The 21,990-nt window shown below is 48.4% G+C and overlaps 1 protein-coding gene across 1 annotated transcript in view; it reads right to left on the reverse strand.

The window, feature by feature from the left end:
• LOC138304327 (zinc-binding protein A33-like) overlaps window positions 1-21,990 on the reverse strand; it is a 234,134-nt gene that overhangs the window by 92,052 nt on the left and 120,092 nt on the right. The window contains exon 3 of the mRNA XM_069244283.1: window positions 16,522-16,617. Within this exon, the coding sequence (XP_069100384.1) occupies window positions 16,522-16,617 (96 nt within the window). The remainder of the gene's footprint in view (window positions 1-16,521; window positions 16,618-21,990) is intronic.

The raw sequence follows: 21,990 nt of genomic DNA on the forward strand, positions 1-21,990 counted from the left end.
AGAGTAGGTTCAATGGTTAGACACGAGAACCAAGGCTTTAACTTGGAGCGCCAAGTTTTGTCACTATTGAAATCTTGGTTTGTTTGATGTTGGTGCGTTTTCATTTTGTCTGACGTTTAAATTCACCTTTAGTCATTTTATATTTGGATAGCATGTTTTAGAGGCTCGTTTTTATAGAAGTCTGACTTTTAATTTGTACTAAATCTTTCAACTTTGATTTTGCCGCAGAGATTCAATGTGTAACCAAAGGGATTGCACTGTAAATTTAAGTTGAATGTTTGGATGAATTTTTCTTCACCCCTTGAAACATACGAAAAGAGTCATTGGGCACTATAAAGATCAAAAAGTCTCATTACTGAAGAAACATAAGTTAGGGGCATGGGATCTACTCTTAAAGTATTCTAATGTGGAATGGAAACAATTGCTAAAGAAATTCACAAGGTAATGACTATCAGTCTGATTTATCAAAATCATAGCTAAACTTGGAGGTCAAACTACTTACATTGAGTAGGCTACTGTACTTTACATCTTCTCTTGAAATATAGATACAAAAATATTTTTCTCTATTTACAAATGCTGTACATTCCTGCTTTAGAGCATGAGGGCTCATGCAGTGGAATTCCCAAAGTGAAACATTTGGTATTCTTATCCATGTCCTAGGTTTTGTCCTTTGTTTGTAGATTTGGTCACAAATATCTGTGATTAATCGTTAAGGAAGAACTTTGCAGGACAGTAAAAGCTAGTTGTGGCACAACGTTGACTGGTAAAAGTAACTAAATTATTAGTCATGTAACAAAGTTTTAGAAAAGTTAAAAAAAAAAAAAAAAATACTTCATAGTGTGTCCATTGCAGATAGAATTTTGAAGAATGAAAAATTAGACTCAGTGACTCAAAGAAGTCCATAAACTCATATTGTATCTAGAATTTTAAATCACAAGTTGAGGTACAACAGACTGAGGTGGTCATTCTGACCTCGGCGGTAAAAGGCGCTTACCGCCGGTCAGAAGACCGCCATAACACCGCCGCGGCAAACCGCCACGGTCATTCTGACCCGCAACTGGCAAACCGCCAAAAACCCGACATCCACAAAAGTCCGCCACACCAAAGGTCAGCGAAAAACTGGCGATGACCAAACCTCCACCGTCACGCCAACAGAAATACGCCCCTGCCATTCCGACCGACGAATCCACGCGGCGGTCTTTCAACCGCGGTATTCCATTGGCGGTACACACTGCCGCGGTCAAAATACACACACCCTTACAAAACACAACCACATTGGACAATTTGAAACACACACACCTGATACACATACAAACAACACACCCACACACCCAATACAATATAAAACACACACCCACATCACCCACAAACCCTTACAACCACAATTGCGACTGAAGGACAGAGAGAAACAGCACTGCTTAGAGTAGACCATCACACAGAGGCAAATCACAACATCACCCACACAATTACCACGCACAAAACACCATACACCACCACACACATCACACTCTACAACACATACAACATCCCTCACCTCATCCACACCACCCCATGGCACCCCAAAGACACCCCAGGTTCTCTGACGCAGAACTCAGGGTCATGGTGGAGGAAACAGTTCGTGTAGAGCCCCAGCTCTTCGGGGCACAGGTGCAGCACACCAGCATTGCCAGGAAGATGGAGCTATGGCAAAGGATAGTCGACAGGGTCAACGCTGTGGGACAGCATCCACGCAATCGGGATGACATAAGGAAGCGCTGGAACGACCTACGGGGGAAGGTGCGTTCCATGGTATCAAGGCACAACATCGCGGTGCAGAAGACTGGCGGCGGACCCCCACCTACTCCCCCAGAATTCACAGCATGGGAGGAGGAAGTCTTGCACATCCTGCATCCTGAGGGCCTCGCAGGAGTAGGCGGAGGAATGGACTCTGGTAAGTCAATTCTCAACTACTTCTTCCCACCCCCACCCCACCTGCATGCCAGTACATACCCCCACCCTCACCCCCACCCCCATCACACCAACTCCTTGCAAATAGCTCACCATCACAACCCACCCATCCCAACACCAAGCCCTGCATGCGACCACAAAGCATGGACAGCCATCACCAAAGCATGCCCACTGCACACACACATCACCCCCACAAGCCACCCTCACAAAAGCCCCCACAAGGGAATGCCTGCACTTGGGTACACGGCCACCCACCCATCCCACGAAATGCCACACACAGAAGCAATAACCATACCCTTATACCCCTGCAGGACCCGAACGCCACCACACCGCCACGGATGGTCCAGAGATGTCCATCCCACCCCCAGAAGAGGCCCCCAGTGATGACAGCAGCTCTGTCTCCCTGGACCCAGATGACCAGCCCGGCCCATCGGGGACCTCAGGACAGTCGGTTCCCCACAGACAGCCACAGGCTACAGCAGACCTAACCCCCTCTGGGAACACCAGCACAGCTGCCACCCAGCGGGCCCATGCCTCTGTCTCCAGGACACGTCAATCAGCGGTGTGTCCGCCACTACAGGGCACCCAGGTTGACCCACCACCCCAACAACAACAGGGACCTGGGGGCAGTGGTAGTGGGCACACCGTCCAGGGGACAGAGGCCCAGGAACACAGGGGATCTGGGAGGGCTGCTGTGCGACAGGGGGGGGGGGGGGACAGGCCCAGGGAACCCACTCTCCAAGAGGCCCTCTCCTCCATCATGGGAGCCTACCACCACTCCCAGGAGACGATGGCTACGGTACTGCCCAGGTTCCAGGAGATCCAGGCACTGCAGGAGGAACGGTACATGGGGTTCAGAGAAGAACTGAGGAACATTGGTTCCGCAATGGGGACCATCGTCGTGGCCCTTAACCAGATAGTCACCACATTGCGGGACCATGTGGCACCCCAAAGGGCCCCTGTCACTAACCCAGACCAGGAACAGCCTACCACCTCCGCCGGCGCTAGTGGACAGGAGGCCCCCACACAACAACAGGCCACCAGAACCCCACCTCCTGCAGAAGAAGAACCACCCCGCAAGTGGAACCTGAGATCTCACAAGAAGACAGAGTAGGATGCCAAGACCCACTCCAGCAAACAATACCCCCTGATGTCATCCCACTGTCCCACATTGTCACCCTGTCCAACCTTTAACTGCCCCTGCTCCATCCTTCCACAGGCATATGGACAATGCACCTATGAGACTGAGAACTGGACTCTGCCATGGACATTACTCCACCCCCACCCATCACCGTTTTACAATCATGTACCTAAATGTAGCACTGTAATAAAATCACTTATTGCACTTAAAAAATCAGGAGTCTGCTTGTATTCTTAACAAATGTATTAGACATAACGGTGCAAAAATGTTCAGTTACATTGTGATGACAACATACCACTGTCATACAGCTTTAGTCCATGGGCAAACAAAGCAGAAGTCACGCAGTGGTTCATACAGCTCTGAAAAGGGAAGGGAAAGTCACAAATCAGTTAACAGGAACTGGGGGGAAACACAGACAGTAGAGAGGCAGGAGGCCTTAAGTAAATGTAAAATGGCGTGGTTGATTTTTACCTGTGTGCTACTGAAAATACTGTTGTATCACTGTATCCCTGTTGTCCGTGTCGTCCCCGTCGTCTTCCTCCTCTTCACTCTCCACAGGCTCCACAGCTGCTACAACACCACCATCTGGACCATCCTCCTGCAGAAAAGGCACCTGGCGTCGCAAAGCAAGATTGTGAAGCATACAGCAGGCCACGATGATATGGCACACCTTCTTTGGTGAGTACATTAGGGATCCACCTGTCATATGCAGGCACCTAAACCTGGCCTTCAGGAGCCCGAAGGTCCTTTCTATGATCCTCCTAGTTCGCCCATGGGCCTCATTGTACCGTTCCTCTGCCCTGGTCCGGGGATTCCTCACTGGGGTCAGTAGCCAGGACAGGTTGGGGTAACCAGAGTCACCTATTAGCCACACACGGTGTCTCTGTAGCTGTTCCATCACATAAGGGATGCTGCTATTTCGCATGATGTACGCGTCATGCACAGACCCAGGGAACTTGGCATTTACATGGGAGATGTACTGGTCAGCCAAACAGACCACCTGGACATTCATCGAATGATAACTTTTTCTGTTTCTGTACACCTGCTCACTTTCTTTGGGGGGAACCAAAGCCACATGGGTCCCATCAATGGCACCAATGATGTTGGGAATATGTCCAAGGGCATAGAAATCACCCTTCACTGTAGCCAAATCCCCCACGTCAGGGAACACAATGTAGCACCGCATGTATTTCATCAGGGCAGACAACACTCTGGACAAAACCTTAGAAAACATAGGCTGAGACATCCCTGATGACATGGCCACTGTTGTCTGAAAAGACCCACTTGCCAAAAAATGGAGTACTGACAGAACCTGCACCAGAGGGGGAATCCCTGTGGGTTGGCGGATGGGGGACATCAGGTCTGGCTCCAGCTGGGCACACAGTTCATGTATAGTGGCTCTGTCAAGACTGTATGTAAGTATGATATGTCGTTCTTCCATTGTCGACAGGTCCACCAGCGGTCTGTATACGGGAGGATTCATCCTTCTCCTCGCAAGTCCCAGCGGACGGTGCCTAGGAAGGACAACATGGAGCACAGAGTCAAGCAACCGACAGGTACGTTCACACAGCTTGCACAGTACACGATTCGCTATGCATTGAAAGGCTTGTATGAGTGGCAATGCAAGGGCTAGGCCTGTGTGACGCAGTAGAAATTAAGCCATGTGGGCCCTTGAAATGGCGGCTGCCTGACCTGTGAAGTGTGACAATGGGATGTGAGGTCAATGCGCTGGCGTGGCACACCGTGGCGGTAGGCAATCGAAGACCGCAGTGCAAAGCCGCATTGGTTAACATTGCACCCTATGGGTTTCAGGAGCCAATGTCGATGTGCGCCGGCGGTCGCGGTACGCACCGCCGCGGGCGTGACGCCATTTTCTATCTGATTAATCACTCGAGACCTGATCATCCACAGGAGAGGACCTATACTGCAAGTGCTGCTGTGACCTCGGTCTGGGAGATACAATGGCTGCTGCGACTGGGGAAAGGGCCCCTGCCTTCACATCTGAGGAATTGGAGAAACTTGTTGATGGGGTCCTCCCCCAGTATGCGCTACTCTACGGTCCTCCAGACCAACAGGTTAGTACACAGGGTGCACGTTGTATGGGCTATGCCTGTGTTGAGTGGGGTGGATGTAAGATGGTGGGGAGGTGAGCGAATGAGGAGTGCAACGCACGACAGATGAGAGCATGTGCCACATGGCAAGGTTGGTGAGGGGGGGCCACTCACATGGACCATGCAGAAAAGTGATGATATTTCCTTTCCCACCCTGTACATGTCACATAGGTCAGCACCCATCAGAAGATCGAAATTTGGCATGCCATCGCCAAGGACGTCCGGGCCCTGGCGGTCCACAACAGACGGGGCACCCACTGCCGAAAGAGGTGGGAGGACATCCGCCGCGGGACCAGAAAGACCGCCGAGGCTCTGCTGGGGATGGCCTCCCAACGTAGGAGGGGTGCCAGCTGCCAATTGACCCCCCTGATGTTCCAGATCCTGGCGGTGGCCTACCCCGATTTGGATGGGCGCGTGAGGACATCACAGCAGACACAAGGGGGTGAGTATCAGCACATTCTGCTATCTTTGCGCGCAGTGGAGGTGTCTGGGTGGGGGAGGAGGGCTGTGGCTATCTCTAGGCCAGGGCGCATTCTGTAGGCTAGGCCCCTCCGTTAGGCATGGCCCTGTGCCCCCACCCCCCACCTCTGTAGGGTGCTATGTACAGCTATCCATGGTCTGGCCTCACCTATGTGTGCATTTGTCGTCCATAGACCTGTAGGCCAAGTCACAATAACTGAGTAGTGTACCCCGATTGTGCGGCGTAGTGCTGGGGGATTCTGTGTCTGTCCTCTCCAACAACGGTGTTGCCAATGCATGCACTCAACCTGTCTTCATTTCTCCCCCACCCCCCCATTTTCTTTGTCTTCCTGTTCATGTGTGCATTAGCATCATCAGGAGGAGGAGAAGTGGCATCGGCGCACGAGGGAGCTGCATCTCACATGGCCCCGGAGGGCCATGCAACTGACTCCGAGTACACCAGTGAGACGGAGGGTGAGGGGGGCTCCACAACGGGGACCCGTGGAGACTTCAGCGACACAGACACGTCCTCGGAAGGGAGCTCCCTTGCGGTGGCAGCAACATCCGTGCCCACCGCCACAACAGGTACAGCCGCCACCCAGCGCACCAGCTCCGCCCTCCCAGCAGCCCCTCAGCGTTCGGCCCGTGCCCGCTCGGCCAGGAAGCCGGCCATCTCCTTCGCCCCAGGCACCTCAGGCCCTGCCCCAGTTACCCCTGCTGCCCTCAGTGAGGAGGTCATTGACCTCCTGAGGACCATCATTGTTGGGCAGTCTACCCTTTTGAATGCCATCCAGGGGGTAGAAAGGGAGGTGCATCGGAGCAATGCATACCTGGAGGGCATTCATTCGGGTCATTGTTCAACGCTCTGGCCTTAGCACTGACAGCAGCCATTGTCCCGGTCTCCAGCCTCCCTCTTCAAACTCCCTCCACCCAGTCCCAGTCTCCTGTTTCTTTGCCTATCCCATCCACACCATCAGACCAGCCTGCACACACCTCAACACCCAAGGGCAGCTCATCCAGACATAAGCACCACAGATCACACAAGCATTCACCCAAGCAACATCCAGATGCAGACATGCCAACAGTCACTACCACCTCTGTGTCCCCCACCTCCTCGTCTCCCTCCTCCCTCCCTGTGACGTCTCCACTCACACCTGCATGCACACCCCCATCAGCCAGTACTTCCATCACCAGCACACCCTCCAGACCAGTCCGCACACGTGCAGTCACCACCCCCACTGCCATTTACACGTCCCCTGTGTCCTCTCCCACTGTGTCTGTCACCCCCTCTTCCAAACCACACAAACGCAGGCAGCCACCCACCAAACAGCCATCCACCTCACGACAGCCTCCGTCACAAGCACCTGCACCCAAAGACAGCACACTTGACTCTCCTACAACCACATCCTCTTCCTCCACACCCATACCCACTACACCTACCCGTCCCGGTCTGTCCAAATTGATTTTCCTTTCCAACCTTGACCTCTTTCCAACAACTGACCCACCCCCTCCATCTCGTAAGAGTCCAAAATGCACCTCAGCCACCACCAGCCCTGCATCTACTAGGACCATAGTTCAGGGCTATTGGAGTCCTCCAGCTCCTAGGGCAGGAACATCGGCCAGCAGCAAGGGGACAGCCAGCCCACCCCCTGGGAAGAGGACCAAAAAAACGAAGGGCAGGCGCGAAAAGCCTGAGACGGCTGCCACCAAGGACAGTAGCCTTGCCCCGTCACCTGGCACATCAACAAAGGGAGGCAAGGGTCCCAGAGATTCAGCTAAGGAGGGCAAGGGCAGCAGGGCGGACAAGTCAGGCAGCAGGCGAGCTGACCAGGAGGGCCCCACCAGCCCCATTCCGGGTGTGACGGAGGACACCCACGGGCCCAGGACTCCATCACAGGAGGGCCCCGCAACCGAAAGGTCGGATGGCGACTGAGTGGAAAGTATTGGCCAGGTCTGGTTCCCTAGAAACACAAGACAAGCACCGCTGAACAGGGCCCCGCCGTGACAAGCACCGCTGAACAGGGCCCCGCCGTGACAAGCACCGCTGAACAGGGCCCCGCCGTGACAAGCACCGCTGAACAGGGCCCCGCCGTGACAAGCACCGCTGAACAGGGCCCCGCCGTGACAAGCACCGCTGAACAGGGGCCGCCGTGACAAGCACCGCTGAACAGGGGCCGCCGTGAAAAGCACCGCTGAACAGGGGCCGCCGTGACAAGCACCGCTGAACAGGGCCCTTCCCGTCAAGCACCGCTCCGCTGGGCCCTTCCAGTCAAGCACCGCTGAACAGGGCCCTTCCCGTCAAGCACCGCTGAACAGGGCCCTTCCCGTCAAGCACCGCTGAACAGGGCCCTTCCCGTCAAGCACCGCTGAACAGGACCCTTCCCGTCAAGCACCGCTGAACAGGACCCTTCCCGTCAAGCACCGCTGAACAGGACCCTTCCCGTCAAGCACCGCTGAACAGGACCCTTCCCGTCAAGCACCGCTGAACAGGGCCCTTCCCGTCAAGCACCGCTGAACAGGGCCCTTCCCGTCAAGCACCGCTGAACAGGGCCCTTCCCGTCAAGCACCGCTGAACAGGGCCCTTCCCGTCAAGCACCGCTCCGCTGGGCCCTTCCCGTCAAGCACCGCTCCGCTGGGCCCTTCCCGTCAAGCACCGCTCCGCTGGGCCCTTCCCGTCAAGCACCGCTCCGCTGGGCCCTTCCCGTCAAGCACCGCTCCGCTGGGCCCTTCCCGTCAAGCACCGCTCCGCTGGGCCCTTCATCTCAAGCACCGCTCCGCTGGGCCCTTCATCTCAAGCACCGCTCCGCTGGGCCCTTCATCTCAAGCACCGCTCCGCTGGGCCCTTCATCTCAAGCACCGCTCCGCTGGGCCCTTCATCTCAAGCACCGCTCCGCTGGGCCCTTCATCTCAAGCACCGCTCCGCTGGGCCCTTCATCTCAAGCACCGCTCCGCTGGGCCCTTCATCTCAAGCACCGCTCCGCTGGGCCCTTCATCTCAAGCACCGCTCCGCTGGGCCCTTCATCTCAAGCACCGCTCCGCTGGGCCCTTCCTCTCAAGCACCGCTCCGCTGGGCCCTTCCTCTCAAGCACCCTTCCGCTGGGCCCTTCCTCTCAAGCACCGCTCCGCTGGGCACCGCCGTCTCTGAACTGCTCCGCTGGGCCCTTCCTCTCAAGCACCGCTCCACTGGGCACCGCCGTCTATGTACTGCTCTGATGGGCCCTTCATCTCATGCACCACTGGCCCATTGGCAGTGCCGGTTCTGTGTTGAGCAGGCCTTCACAAAGCACTCTGGCCACCATGCCTCCTCCATGACCAGTGGAGTCGGTAATCCATCTGATGGACTGTGGCTTTGCACTCCCCAGGATTGAACAGTGGGCAACCCACCCACTGTAGAGACTTGAGAGACTGTGGCTTTGCACTCCCCAGGATGGTACAGTGGGCAAGCCACCCACTGTAGAGAGTTGAGAGACTGTGGCTCTGCACTCCCCAGGATGGAACAGTGGGCAACCCACCCACTGTAGAGACTTGAGAGACTGTGGCTTTGCACTCCCCAGGAGTGTACAGTGGGCAACCCACCCACTGTAGAGACTTGAGAGACTCTGGCTTTGCACTCCCCAGGATGGTACAGTGGGCAACCCACCCACTGTAGAGACTTGAGAGACTGTGGCTTTGCACTCCTCAGGATGGTACAGTGGCCATGGAGGCCCCTCGTGGATCTGGCGTCGTGGACTCATGTGGCTGAGGTGCCCCCCCTTCCCTTCCCCCTGAGGTGCCTGTAGTTTTATCATCTGATGCCCCAGCAGTGTTCTCTCCAATGGTATCTGGTCTCGTGTGTGGGCTTTGCCCACGTGTTTGTGCACATTGGCCCACGGACAATGGAACTTTGCCAAAATGTGCAGGACTTATAGCTATGTATATATTTTTAACTATGTTCATTATTTAATATGTATATTTCATATTTCCCATTACTTCATTTGAGCTATAATATACTTCTATTTTAATGATCATTTTATTTTGTCTTTGCATTATTCCGGGGGGTTTGGAGGGTGTCACTCTGACTTGTTGCTCTGCATTGGTGTGTAGGTATTTGGGGTGGGGGGGTGGGTGTATCGCGTATGTGTGTGCCCGTAACCTTTCCTCCTCCCCCCTCCCCTGTGTCGTAGGTGCAGTACTCACCGTTGTCGTCTGCGCCAGCGTTCGTACTCCTGGTAGAAGAGCAGGTAGACAATAGCTGGTAGGATGTTTAATTCGGGTTCCATGCTGTCCAGATTCCTCGTGGAGTGTATAGAGGTGAGCGTTTTCCCGTTCGTAGTCTGTTTCCGCCGTGTTTTTATCGGCGGGGCTCCCGCCCCGGAAAAGGTGGCGGATTGGTGAGTTGTGATAGGGTGGACGGTACATTGTCTGCCGCCTGTCTGTTGGCGATGACCGCCGCGCTGTTTGTTTGTCCCGCCGTGGCGGTCGGAGTGTTAAAGTGGCGGGCTGTGTTGGCGGTTCCCGCCAGGGTCAGAATTCCATTTTTTGGACCGCCTGCCTGTTGACGGGTTGGCCGCCCCTTTATCACCGACCGCCAGGGTTAGAATGACCCCCTGAGTGTTACCAATTAGGATGTGGAGTGTAAAATTGATGATCTTCAGCTTTGAGAGATCCTAATAGTTTTAACATGTTTAAGCTATTAAGTTGCTTGTTGATTATTGAAGATATAATACAATGTAGAATGGCCTCAGGAGTGTGCTGAGCCAATTCCAAGCAATAAGAACACATGGCAGACGGAATGTTGAACAAATCAAGCATTCAGGCCTAGTCAGATCTGGGTTTAGTCCATTGTTTTTTGCTCACTATGCCACACCAGTTTGGTCCGAGCCATATGCAAATCAGTTTTGACCCTGCTCCATGGGGACAGTCCAGCCCAAACCGCCAGGCCTTGTCCTTCCTGGACTAGAAACGAGCATCCTGGGAACAGTTTCAGGGTATCATCCCTCATCAGCGAGGCTTGATTGAATCCAGTGGAACAGTGAGCACTGGACCCATGTATACCCTTCTCAAATAGGGCAAAACAAGCAAAAAAAACAGCTGATTGACAGAATGCTTAACAAATCATTCACCCCCCAGTCACAGATCTGGGTTTAATCCATCTGGTTTTTGCTCACCATGCCACACCAGTTTGGACACAGCCATATGCAAATCATCCTTAATCCAGCTTCCCAAGGGGACTGTCAAGGCCGAACTGCAAGGCCTGTTTCTCCCTGGACCAAAAAGAAGCATAGGCAAGCAAAAAAAACAATGGATTTAGGCCCAGATCTGTGACTGCGGGTAAATGTTTGTCCATCCATCACCTCGTCTTTTTGCAATTGTCACCCCGCGTGGGAAGGATATGCCCAGACATGGCTCCTGTGCTCGCTATGCCACCAGATTCAAGCCAGTCTGGCTGATGACGAGTGATAACCTGAAACCAGTCCCAGGATGCTTGTTTTCCGATCCAGGGAGGACCTGGCCTGGTGGAAATGTTGAAACATTAACTAAAAGTTTATAAAAGTGTGTGTGCTTTCTTTTTTGTAATTCATTTTTTGACAATGACAGCACTTTGGAAACCTATGTTTCTAGTGTCATTTAAGCAAAAAGCTGAAAGAGGAAATGCAAATAGGACACTTATAGAGGCATGTTTGTTGAAACAACTATTTCTTCAATGTCTTTGGTGCTGAAAAAGGTTATTAGCTGTTAAGCCAAATGTCTCCTCAAATGTCAGAGCCTTGTAACCACTGGGAGTAGGATTCCCATTACAGAGACTTTTGGGGGCCGATGACTTCAAGATGTTTAGGCGCTTCAAGGCCATTGATCAGTAATTTTCAATTTGTCACATTAAACTGTGCAGTTATTTATAACCTATTATGTTTTTCTAAGGGAAATTAAAGTTTGGGCAGTCCAAACAAGTGTCCTATAAACCCCTACCTGTGAGATCCGGCCTCCTTGGCGTGGTTTCTCCGGTCTTTTTTGCCTCTGCTTCCCATGGTTTGACTGTGTGCTGGACTCTTTTTTGCTGTTTTGGTACTCTGGGCACTTTACCACTGCTGACCAGGCTGGAGTTTGGTGTCTCTGAACTCACAATTTAAAAATACATCTTTTGGTGAAGTTGGTTTTTAAATTGTCAGTTTAAAAACGCCACTTTTAGAAAGTGGGTATTTTCTTGCTTAAACCATTCTGTGTCTCAGCCTGCTTGTGTATTACCTGTCTGGGTCAGACTGACAGTTGGGCAGCTTGTGAATCCCCTCTAGACAGGGGCACAAAGGGAGCTACGGTGTTGCCTGCATATCCTAATGGGCCATTTGAGCTAGAGTGGAGGGAGGAGTGGTCACTTACACCTGAATGTGCCGTGCCTGCCCTCACACAATGCAGTTTCCAACCCCCAGGTGTCAAGGCAGGATCTTGTGAACAACAGAGACTTTCCTTTGAAGTTTGCCCACTTCAAAGGCAGAAAGGGATATACGTATTGGACCCAAAGCCCCAGATTTTTAGATTACTTTTGGAATCACAAGGCACTTCTGCCAAGGAGAACAGCTGAAGAGCTGGAGGAAGAGTACTACCCCTTTGCCTGCAACTGTGCTTTGCTGGCTTGGCCTGCAGTTGCTACTTCTGCCTGAAAGAGGACAAAGACTGGACTTTGTGGTATATTCCTGCTTGTGAAGAATCTCCAAGGCTTGGATTGAGCTTGCCTCCTGGTTTGAAGTCTCAGGGCCATCAAAGACTTCCTCTGTCAGCACCTGGACTCTCTGCTTAGACTCCTGCCCTGCCAAGTGGTGCTCTATCCAGTTTCTGGGCCCATGAGAGGTGAAGCTGGTAGAACAAGGACTGAAATCCACATGCAGAACACCATGTGGGGCAAATTTCAATGCACCACCTGCAACGTGGCTGAAAAACGACACGCCACCCTCTTAGTGGCTGAAATCGATACTCCACTTATATCGCGGCTGGGAGCTCAATGCATCGTGGCCTGCAAACAACGCAACAGCCATTTGCAGCTGCTGATAACGATGCAAACCCCATGCAGCTTGGTTTTCGGACGCCATGCGACCGGATTTCTCACGCATCATCGCTGGGGTAAAAAATCAACGCAAGCCTGTGCAGACCAGAGGAGCCACGTCCGGAAATCGACGCATCACTCTCTTGCAGGAGAGAAAAACAATGCATCGCCTACCCAACCAAAGAAGAAATGACGCACGGCCTCACTTGCGAGTAAGGAATCAATGCATTGCTGCCTTTTTTGACCCACGCGTGCAGCTTTATTTTTTAAGCAAACCAGGTCCTTTGTGTAACAACGTTTCCATTGTTTTCTATAGAGAAAGACTTATTTAAAAAATTCTTAACTTTACTTGTGTATGCTGGATCTTTGTTGTTTTGGTCTTGTGGTATTGTTTGATTTAGAGAAATATTTCCTTTTTCTCTAAACTGGTTTAGTGTCCATTTTGTAGTTTTTTTTTTTTTTTTTTTACTGTATTACTGTGTGTGTTGGTACAAACACTTTAAAACAAAATTAACTACATATTCCAAAGAGGCACTTATTGTGGCAGTCCACGGTAATAGTAAAATCTAAATGGGAATTAGGGAAGATGATCAATGTTCCTCCATCCAGCTGGTTAACATGTTTCAGCAGTCTTCAAAGGCCTCACGACCCGGCTTTCCTCAGGACCTGAACCTCTCTTCTTTTTATGTTAATATTTACAATATGTCTTGTCCTGGTGTGTGGTTTATTTTACCAGTTGTTACTATGAGTTAGGTGCAGGTGTCCCTCTTACACTCAAACATATGCATAGACGTAACAAACATCTCTGATATGTATACTCGCTAAGATCTTTGTTTAAAGTACAGGTTCAAATCCTGGTGCACTTGGGGTGCTTCTGTAGTAAACTGGTTTCAAAATACATTGGCAGCTGAGAAGTCCTCTAAAACAATGAAAACTAACCTTTCGTCCCACTCATATCTCTGCCCCCTCAATCTACTACATGAATGCAGAGCGGACAAGGGCAGTTTGCCTTCTCAATGTTTCAGCACCTCCAGAGTCTGTACAGAACAGAAAGACTGATAAATAAGAACCACCACAGAAAAACCTGGGCAGCCTAATTTTCAGAGAAAAAAACACTGTATCTAAGCAAAGGAAGGGGGAAGAAATAAGTAGAAGTCCTAAAGCTACAAGGGATGCCTGTGTTGCTTCAGCTGGGGGCTCAGTGGGACTTAACTGCCCACAATTCAGATGAGCACCTAAAGAGAAGGGTCTCCTATGAAGTTGTGCTTCGTAAGCCCTGGAGTCCACCTGCGGCACAGGACGAGCCTGGGCACATGCCCGGGCCAAGAGTAGAACTGTTGTCACTGGAAGAGACTGGGCAAGGCCATCTCTGTTTTGCCTCCACTCTCACGTGTTGTCCTTTAAGTACTGATTAATTACTTTGTGTGCTCCTTGATACCCTGTAAGTACCCATTTCTGGGATTGTCTAGCTCTAGCAGAATGGGGAAAAATAAAACCGCTACTAATTTGCCCGTACCCCAGATGGGTTCTTCTCTTGATGCGTTCCTCCAGCGTGAAGAAGGTGTCATTAAGAAGGAAATTGAACTCGCCACGTGCAGTGTGTCTCTTACTCCTACTCTACTAGTGCACCCTCACTGTCAAACAGCCAAGGCTTCTACAACTGGGGACTCTTCCATCACTACAGAGTTGGAACTCTACCGCTAACAACGCCCCAGGCTCCCTCCCCACCCCGGTGCACTCAGAGCCACTGTTAAATGTATCAAGTTCTACAGTTAATGGACAACTAGCAAAAAGGATGAGGGTTTAATGATGCACCAAATCAAACTGCATAGGTCCGAAGGGGACTCTGTTTGCTACAGCCAGTCATTTGCTGCTGAGGCAGTGGCGGTCCTGTGTAGTAGAATATCTGTCATTCTGGAGGCTAAATTGAATCCAATTTTTCAAACATTTGGAGGCCATCAAAGCAGAACGGGATCTTTCTCCCCTTGTCCCCTCTAGTGTGGCTGCAACTTATCCTTTCAATTGCCTGACCAACGATGATGATAATAATACTGGGTAGGTGTTAAACTGCCTTTCTTTTAGGATGGGACCCAGGCCAAAGGATTTTGTCGATTTTGCCACTGTAGGCGGAAAGAAGAACAACCTCTGTGCCAGAGGGAAAGAAAGAGTGGTGTCCACTGCCTCAGGAATCAGAGCTCCCCACGAATAACCTCCCTCTTGAGGATTGCCTTTATGTGGCAGTATTATCAAATATTCCTCACTTGGAATCGGACAGTGTTGAATCCTTTGTTCATATAAAAAATTAAGTACTTCACTTGTTTCATACTATTGTTAACTTTTCGAATTGAATTGCATCTGACATTTTGATGGTCCCTAGGGTGAGCTGGGTGGGCCCTTTGTATAAGAGTTTGACAGGCAATTGTGTGATTGTTAATTTTAAGTATCCTGCCACTGTTCAGAAACTGCTGTTTAATTACTAGTCTTTCTGTGTGCCCCAATCTATCATCCTTCTCTTGTGGAGCTACTCCTATCAACTTGCAGCCAGTGCCTGTGGCTTCTGCTCATCAATCCAGGCTCCCTCCTTCAAGTAGTCTAATTGTCAGCGGTTAATTGGGACGGTCTACTCTAACTGATGTTGATAGACTGGAGTTACATTGTAACAATAGTATTCACCTGTTTCCTTTTCCAACTTGCTGCATTTTGTGACTTGGGTCTTCTATGTCAGCTACTGGCACAGACTACGTGCATTTTGTTGGAGTTCAGCTGCCACTATTCCCTGTGCTGACCCCAAAGTCTCCCATTGCCACTCATGTTATGTTCCGCAACTATCACCTGTTAATCCACATCTATATAATGTAGTCTAGGCCCACAATGTCTCACCTGCCTAGCGGCACCCAGCAACTCCTACTTCCTTTTCTCCTTTGATCTCAGCATCAAACACTACAGCTGTTATGAGCTGGACTATCACTGCAATAAATGTTAAATTACAAGGCAGAGTGGGGCCAACTCACAGACCATCAGGGGGTTTGTCTTTTCCAGGAAACTTGGGCAACTGAGAATGTCTTCAGAAGTGGCTTTAAGAACTATTGTGTTTCAGCTATTAGGTTCCCGGTAGGACGCCCCTCGGGTGGGTTGCTCATTTGGGTGAACAGCATGTTGTCCTGCTATGTAGGGGAGTTACCTACTGTGTCATTTGATATGCAAGGGTTAATCTTTATTTTGAGTCAGGGAATCCCTCTACTACTGCTTAGCATTTACAATGGGAGCTTCGCTATACTTGCGTGATTAATCTATGGCCTTATACATAGGTACCCGTAAAAGCTTCTTGCAGGCAAAGGAGTAGTTAGGACATAAGTACTGTCTTTCAGCAACGTCAAGGTATGAACTTGATTCATCGGTAGGGAAAATCATTTGATAAATCACACTATGGGCCATTAAAAATGCCCCAAAGCAAAATTATGCAAACCCATAATAGTGTTATAGTCATGGTGTTGACCTTACCCTACTGGGGTAATTGTACATTTCTCTCCAAGTGGAGGGTACAAGGGTTTCCTTGGTGTTCTCACACCGAACGTCTTGGGTTTCACTTGAACATGTTTGGGCTACTAACCACAACTTAATACTAATGGATACTCTGACTCCTTTCAGGTGCTGACTGCAGAGAGAGCATCCCGTTGGGCCATTAGGATTCATTCAGAAGGATAAGTGCTACATATATGTAATTGGGACAAAAACAACATAGATCAGGAGCAAAGCAGTAACTGGTGAGAGCATATGAAGTTATAACAGATTCACACAGCAGAAAAATATGGTATTCACTGGTTCAAATGAGAAAGAAGCCCACTCACCTCTTGGTGTTTGATTAGAGTTTCTTGCTCCTTCTTCACATCCTTAAATTTGTTTAAAGTGGCCTTTAATGGATCTAAAGCTGTAATCAGCTGATCCTGAAATGCAAGAAACAGTAATAATCACAATGTGAAGATACCCAACCTACTACAGTCCAATGAACTATAGCTGGCATATACTAATGAGCTATGTTGGTCACTTTGGGCTTAGTCTTCGAAAATATACTGTTCCAAGTCAAATAGACAGTGATATAGTATAAGAAGTGAGCAAATAGGCAGACCAATGAATAAACAGCCTCTAGCAGCAAGAGAGAAGACTTAGGAGGACAGAGTCTAGGAGAGTTCTACAAAGAGACCAAGACCATGGAGGAGCAATCCATGACAGGGAGCATGAAACACTTAATCACTACAAACCCGCCTAGTACTGTTCTTGACTTTGTGAAAGTTCATATCAGCCCATTTCTGTTGCCAGGGAAGGCTCTATAGGAGTGGGGAGCAAACAGATGGTCCTACAGTACCCTAGACCTTACGGTAGTCTGGTCCAGAAGACACTGTGATATTCTGGTGTGTTTATTGTTATTACTTTTTTTGTTTTTAAATGTGTGGTTGCCTTAATATCACCTGACTCTTGGGCACATATTGGAACCTCAGTATATTCTTTTATTTTGTTTCCCAGACTTTTACTAAAATGACTTCAAGTTCAGGATGCTGATGACATCAAACTTGTGGTAACCTGGTTTGTCTAGCAGTCCCAGGCATCAGCACAGATTGTTACTTCTCAGTTAAAACATTTGGGGTTGTGCTATAGTTATGTATTAATAGATAAATTGCTTGATAAAATGTGATTTAAATAAGTGTGGTGCGTTGATGTGCTTTCTTCATGGTGGCCATAAGTATCTTGGCTGTCCATCAGCCTATAACCACAATGGCATAACGTTCGTATGGTTTACACCCATGTAGCTCTTAACCCCCTATAGTCCTGAGCACTGCCCCTCCAGAACGGATATTGTGAAAGATATCCAGGCATGATTTGCATCTTTTCTCAGATGCACAGGATTTGTGGGTTACCATAGAGGGAACAAATAATAATTAGGAACATTTGGGTTTTTTTTTGTTTGAAAAAGTGCTGTGCATGAGAATGAGCTTGTTATTTATTTATTTTTTTAAAACAGCATCAACAGAAAATTTGCAGTGCTAAGATCAGGAACCGACTAAGGAGTAAAAAGAAATGTTTTTGCCACAGATTTTGCAATTTTCTAAGTAGTTAATATTTAATAGGTATAAAAACCATGGGTGACGGCGGAAAGCAGAACGTTTCTGAAAAGGAGACAAAATACAGAAGGGGTGACTCGTGTAGCTCGCTTGTGATTTTTCCAAACCATCTAATTGTTAAAATGAAACATTAATGGGAGAAAACCTATAAAGAGGTGTCAATGCTTTCATCTGTTTTATTTTCTTTAGATGACCAGTCTACAAAAGTAATCTACTGTTGCAACCTTGATTCCACCAACCAATTTGAATATGTAGTGTTCATTAGTTGTCCAAAAACATGCGATACCCAAAGCCTTTCGACATCTGCTGCTTATGATTTTCCACTGGGTATAAACAAGCACTATTAGAAAAAGTAAATTCTTATGCATGAGAAACTGGTATCAAGGAAAAATTTGATGTACCCATGTTGCGTTTTGGGCCGTGTCCTGTTGTGGGGACACGGCCTACCCACACAAGTGAGGTACTATTTTAATCAGAGGGCTTAGGGGAATGTTGGGTGGAAGGAAGTTTGTGGCTCCCCGCAGATTCCAGAATGTTCCATCACAGAAAAGTGAGAAAAATTAGTTTTTCAGTCAAAGTCTGAGGTTTGTAAGGGATTCTGGGTAAAACAACCTGGTGAAAGCCACGCAAGTCACCTCATTGTCGACTCCACTAGCTGTCTAGTTTTCAAAATGTACGTGTTCTAGGTTTCTATAGGTGCCAGCCGAGCTAGGGCCCAAAATCCACAGCTAGACACATTGAAAAAAAGGTCAGTTTTCAGTGGAAAAATGTGATGTGTCCATGTTGCGTTTTGGGGCCCTGCCTGTTGCAGGTACCAGCCTTGCCCACATAAGTGTGGTACCATTTTTAATCGGGAGACTTGGGGAACACACAGTAGTAGAACAAGTGTTATAAACAAGTGTATTTATTTGCATTTGTGCCTTTCAAATATAAGCCAATGCATAACAAAGAAGGCATTTTGAGAAGTGCCCTATGATTCATGAGAATATGGGCACCCACAAATTAGGAGATGTGCCAATAACCATTGCTTCTAAACTCCATATCTTGTGCCCATTTTGGAAATACATACATTTCCTTGAAACCCAGTTTTCACTCTTTATATTTTACCATATGAATTGCTCTATACCAAATACACAAGGAAAAACCACAAAAGTGTTTGGGATAAGTGTTCGCTCTGAAAAGAGCCTTTGCGTTTATGATGTGTAGATGATAATTACACATCGAACAGGATGCTGTCTTCAAGTTGTTGACAAGTCTCTGAAAAGGATATTCCACCCATACTGAAGCCTGAGCTGTTATGGCATATAGTGCACACGTTGAGGTCTCGGTGGAATGCAGAAGCAGTTTTATTGACATGTTTCCTAGATTTCTCGATCTGCAGGGAAAATTCAGTTGAACACTGTCGCTTGTCTTTGGCACATGTTGGAGAACACCAAGAGAGTAGGTGGGAATAAGTGTCAGTATCTTAACAAAGGTATGCTTCGTTAGGAATTCCAGTCCTACCCCAGTAATTGTGCCTAGGTCACTGCTACCACACTGCACAACCTTGCATTCTGGAAGTTGGCAAGCAACAATGCTTTCAACCAATGGCAGCAACGTTTGGCACTTTAAGCCATCCTGGCCAACCCAAGTAACGAGTGCTTTAGGTAAACCTAGGACCCTGTCAATGCCACTCTTTCTGGCACGCTCTTGAGCCCAAAACACAAAAACTATGGGCCATAATCCACACTATAACAATTTTGGAGACCAGCAGGAGAAGCACTCGGGAACAGGCTGCAGCAGAATGAGGCAGTTTTGAAGCTGAAAGGCGGTTAAAATGGAGGACAGAAACTAAATTATAAAAGAGCATATTTGATTGGATGATGATGAGCAGGAAACTAAAATTAAGTAGTGACTGTAAGAAAAAAAGTACTGAACTCTGTGAATGGCTTTGGAAAAATACTGTTGTAAGCTGTTGAGAGAAAGTCTTGTGATATTTTGACCTACTGGTAGGCAGAAACTATTGGAAACATGGTTACCTTGGAAACAGAGTTAAAAATGTGAGGAAAGAGAACCTAAGAGACTGCAGTGTGAAACTAAAAAGCACACTGGTGAACACAAATTACTCAGTAGGGACTGTATGTTTTGTAATTGAATATATTTGAAAAGATAAATGGAAACCAGTGAAAGAAGATTGTTGAATGTTTTTAAGGGCTACCCTGTGGATCTGTGGATCCACCGTAGACCACACAGGGACGCAATAAGCCCCACAGTGAATCTACACAAAAACCTACAGAATTGGAATTCTTTTCAGGAAACATGGAAAAGGTTAAAACAACTAATGAGCATTTATATAAGTGGTATAACAAAAAATAAAGAATGAAATAAGTCTGATTTGCCAAGTACAGTAGTCTGACAGAGCACAGTGGGCAGGGTAGCCAATATGGATACTTTTCTACTGATAGTGGAACATAATGGCCATATTTCGGGCTTGTTATTTGCACTGAAAAGAGATATTAACTGATATTTACATAAAACACGGATAGCAGCAAAGGGATTTTACAGGTATGTAAATTAGGTTGCACCATAAAAAGTACATGCAAAAAGAAAAACAATGAGTATTAAAGTTGAAAGAAAATGTGTAGCCTTTAGCCACAACAGGAAAAGGCAAAATAGAAGGGAGGTTAGATGAGAACATTTAGTTAAAAAAAAAAAAAGAAAAGTGAGCAGCAAAGTAGGAAGAGGAATTTCTATACTGAAAATAGTTGTTTTATTAAGCCAGCATTTAAATAGTATGTAATTTACACCCACTCACACATACAGGCACTTACACACCCAGTCACAGTCTCACAAAAAGTACTTTCTTACTTTGATCATTCTGTGCCTCTGCCTCCCTCTAAATACATGTATGGGGTTGTTGACAGCTGGGCTTGGTACATTCACTCTAGATAGCCACACAAAATAGCTTTGGTGTGACATTTGCATCCTGATGGCCCATCACCAGGCTAATGGGCCTTCCTGGGCTAGATGGGTGGGAGGAGCTAACACTTACACCTGAATAGGGCTATGTCTTTCCTCACACAAAGGGCTGCATAACTCCCTGTAAAGTGTTTGGAGCCTGGGAAGGGCCGGGACCTGGTTATCTTCAAATGCCTCCTTTGAAGTCTACCCAAGGTCAAAGGCACATTTGGGTATACGCCCTGAATCCCAAACCTCAGCAATTCAGAGCACTACTGGAACTAAGGACATTCTGCCAGGAAGATGAACTGCTGTGCTACCAGGAGGGAATTTCAGTTTGCTACTTGCTTTGCTATGTTGGCCGGCTGCCTGCTGCTTCTTGCCTGCAGTGAGAAGAACTGACTTGCTCTCTACATCCTTGAACCCAAGAAATCCCCACGGGCTTGCTGGCTTGCCTCCTGTTCTTCTGCAGTCTCAGGGACCTCAAAGACTGCTTGCAACTTTCCTTGTGCTGCTGGACTCTGCTGTCTGTGAGTCCTACCTTTGCCTGAAGTGTCTCCTCCAGCCCTGGGTCACAGAAGTGGGTTCTGCAGCTAAAATCTGCAAAACGTGGCACATCACCCGTGTGACAGCCTCTTACAAACTGACACAAGCACGTATGTATCGAATCACTTGCTTAAAGTATGTAATGTAATTGTACAAAATGTAAAGTTAAATGTATTGTATATTTCCTTTTCAGATCTTTACTTGTGTTTAAAGAGGACTAGAAGATGAACAGTGATGTGAAAAACAATTTATATTATGCTTGTTGATAGCATCCATGAACTGAAGCATACGGGCGACATTCAGGTCTGAGAGTAAACTGGCGAAAGTCCCAAGTGTTCCCTGCCCTCCTGGACTGTCCTCACCCCCCTAACATGCTGGGATTACTATGGGAACCTGACTGCTTCCAATACCTAGGAGTAAAAGTACATCATGACCCTGCTGACTTATTGGAAGGTAACATAGGGTGAGCAACTAGGTACCCAAGATGGAGTGCAGATTTCCTGAGCACATTGCCTTCGCCAGTGGCGGGCAGGGTTGCACTGCCCAAGCTGGTGGCTCTTCCGTGGTTGTTTTACTACTTTGGATTGCTCCCGGTGTGGATCCTGCAGACTGTAATAAGGGAACTGGACTCCCTTACAATATCATTTCTCTGGGGTACAGGACGTAGGTGAGTGGCTTTTGTGAGAAGGTAGCCTCTTTCTAGCCTTGTTACCCCCA

Source organism: Pleurodeles waltl, chromosome 7 (genome assembly GCF_031143425.1).
Source record: "Pleurodeles waltl isolate 20211129_DDA chromosome 7, aPleWal1.hap1.20221129, whole genome shotgun sequence".
NCBI classification, from domain to species: Eukaryota; Metazoa; Chordata; class Amphibia; order Caudata; family Salamandridae; genus Pleurodeles; species Pleurodeles waltl.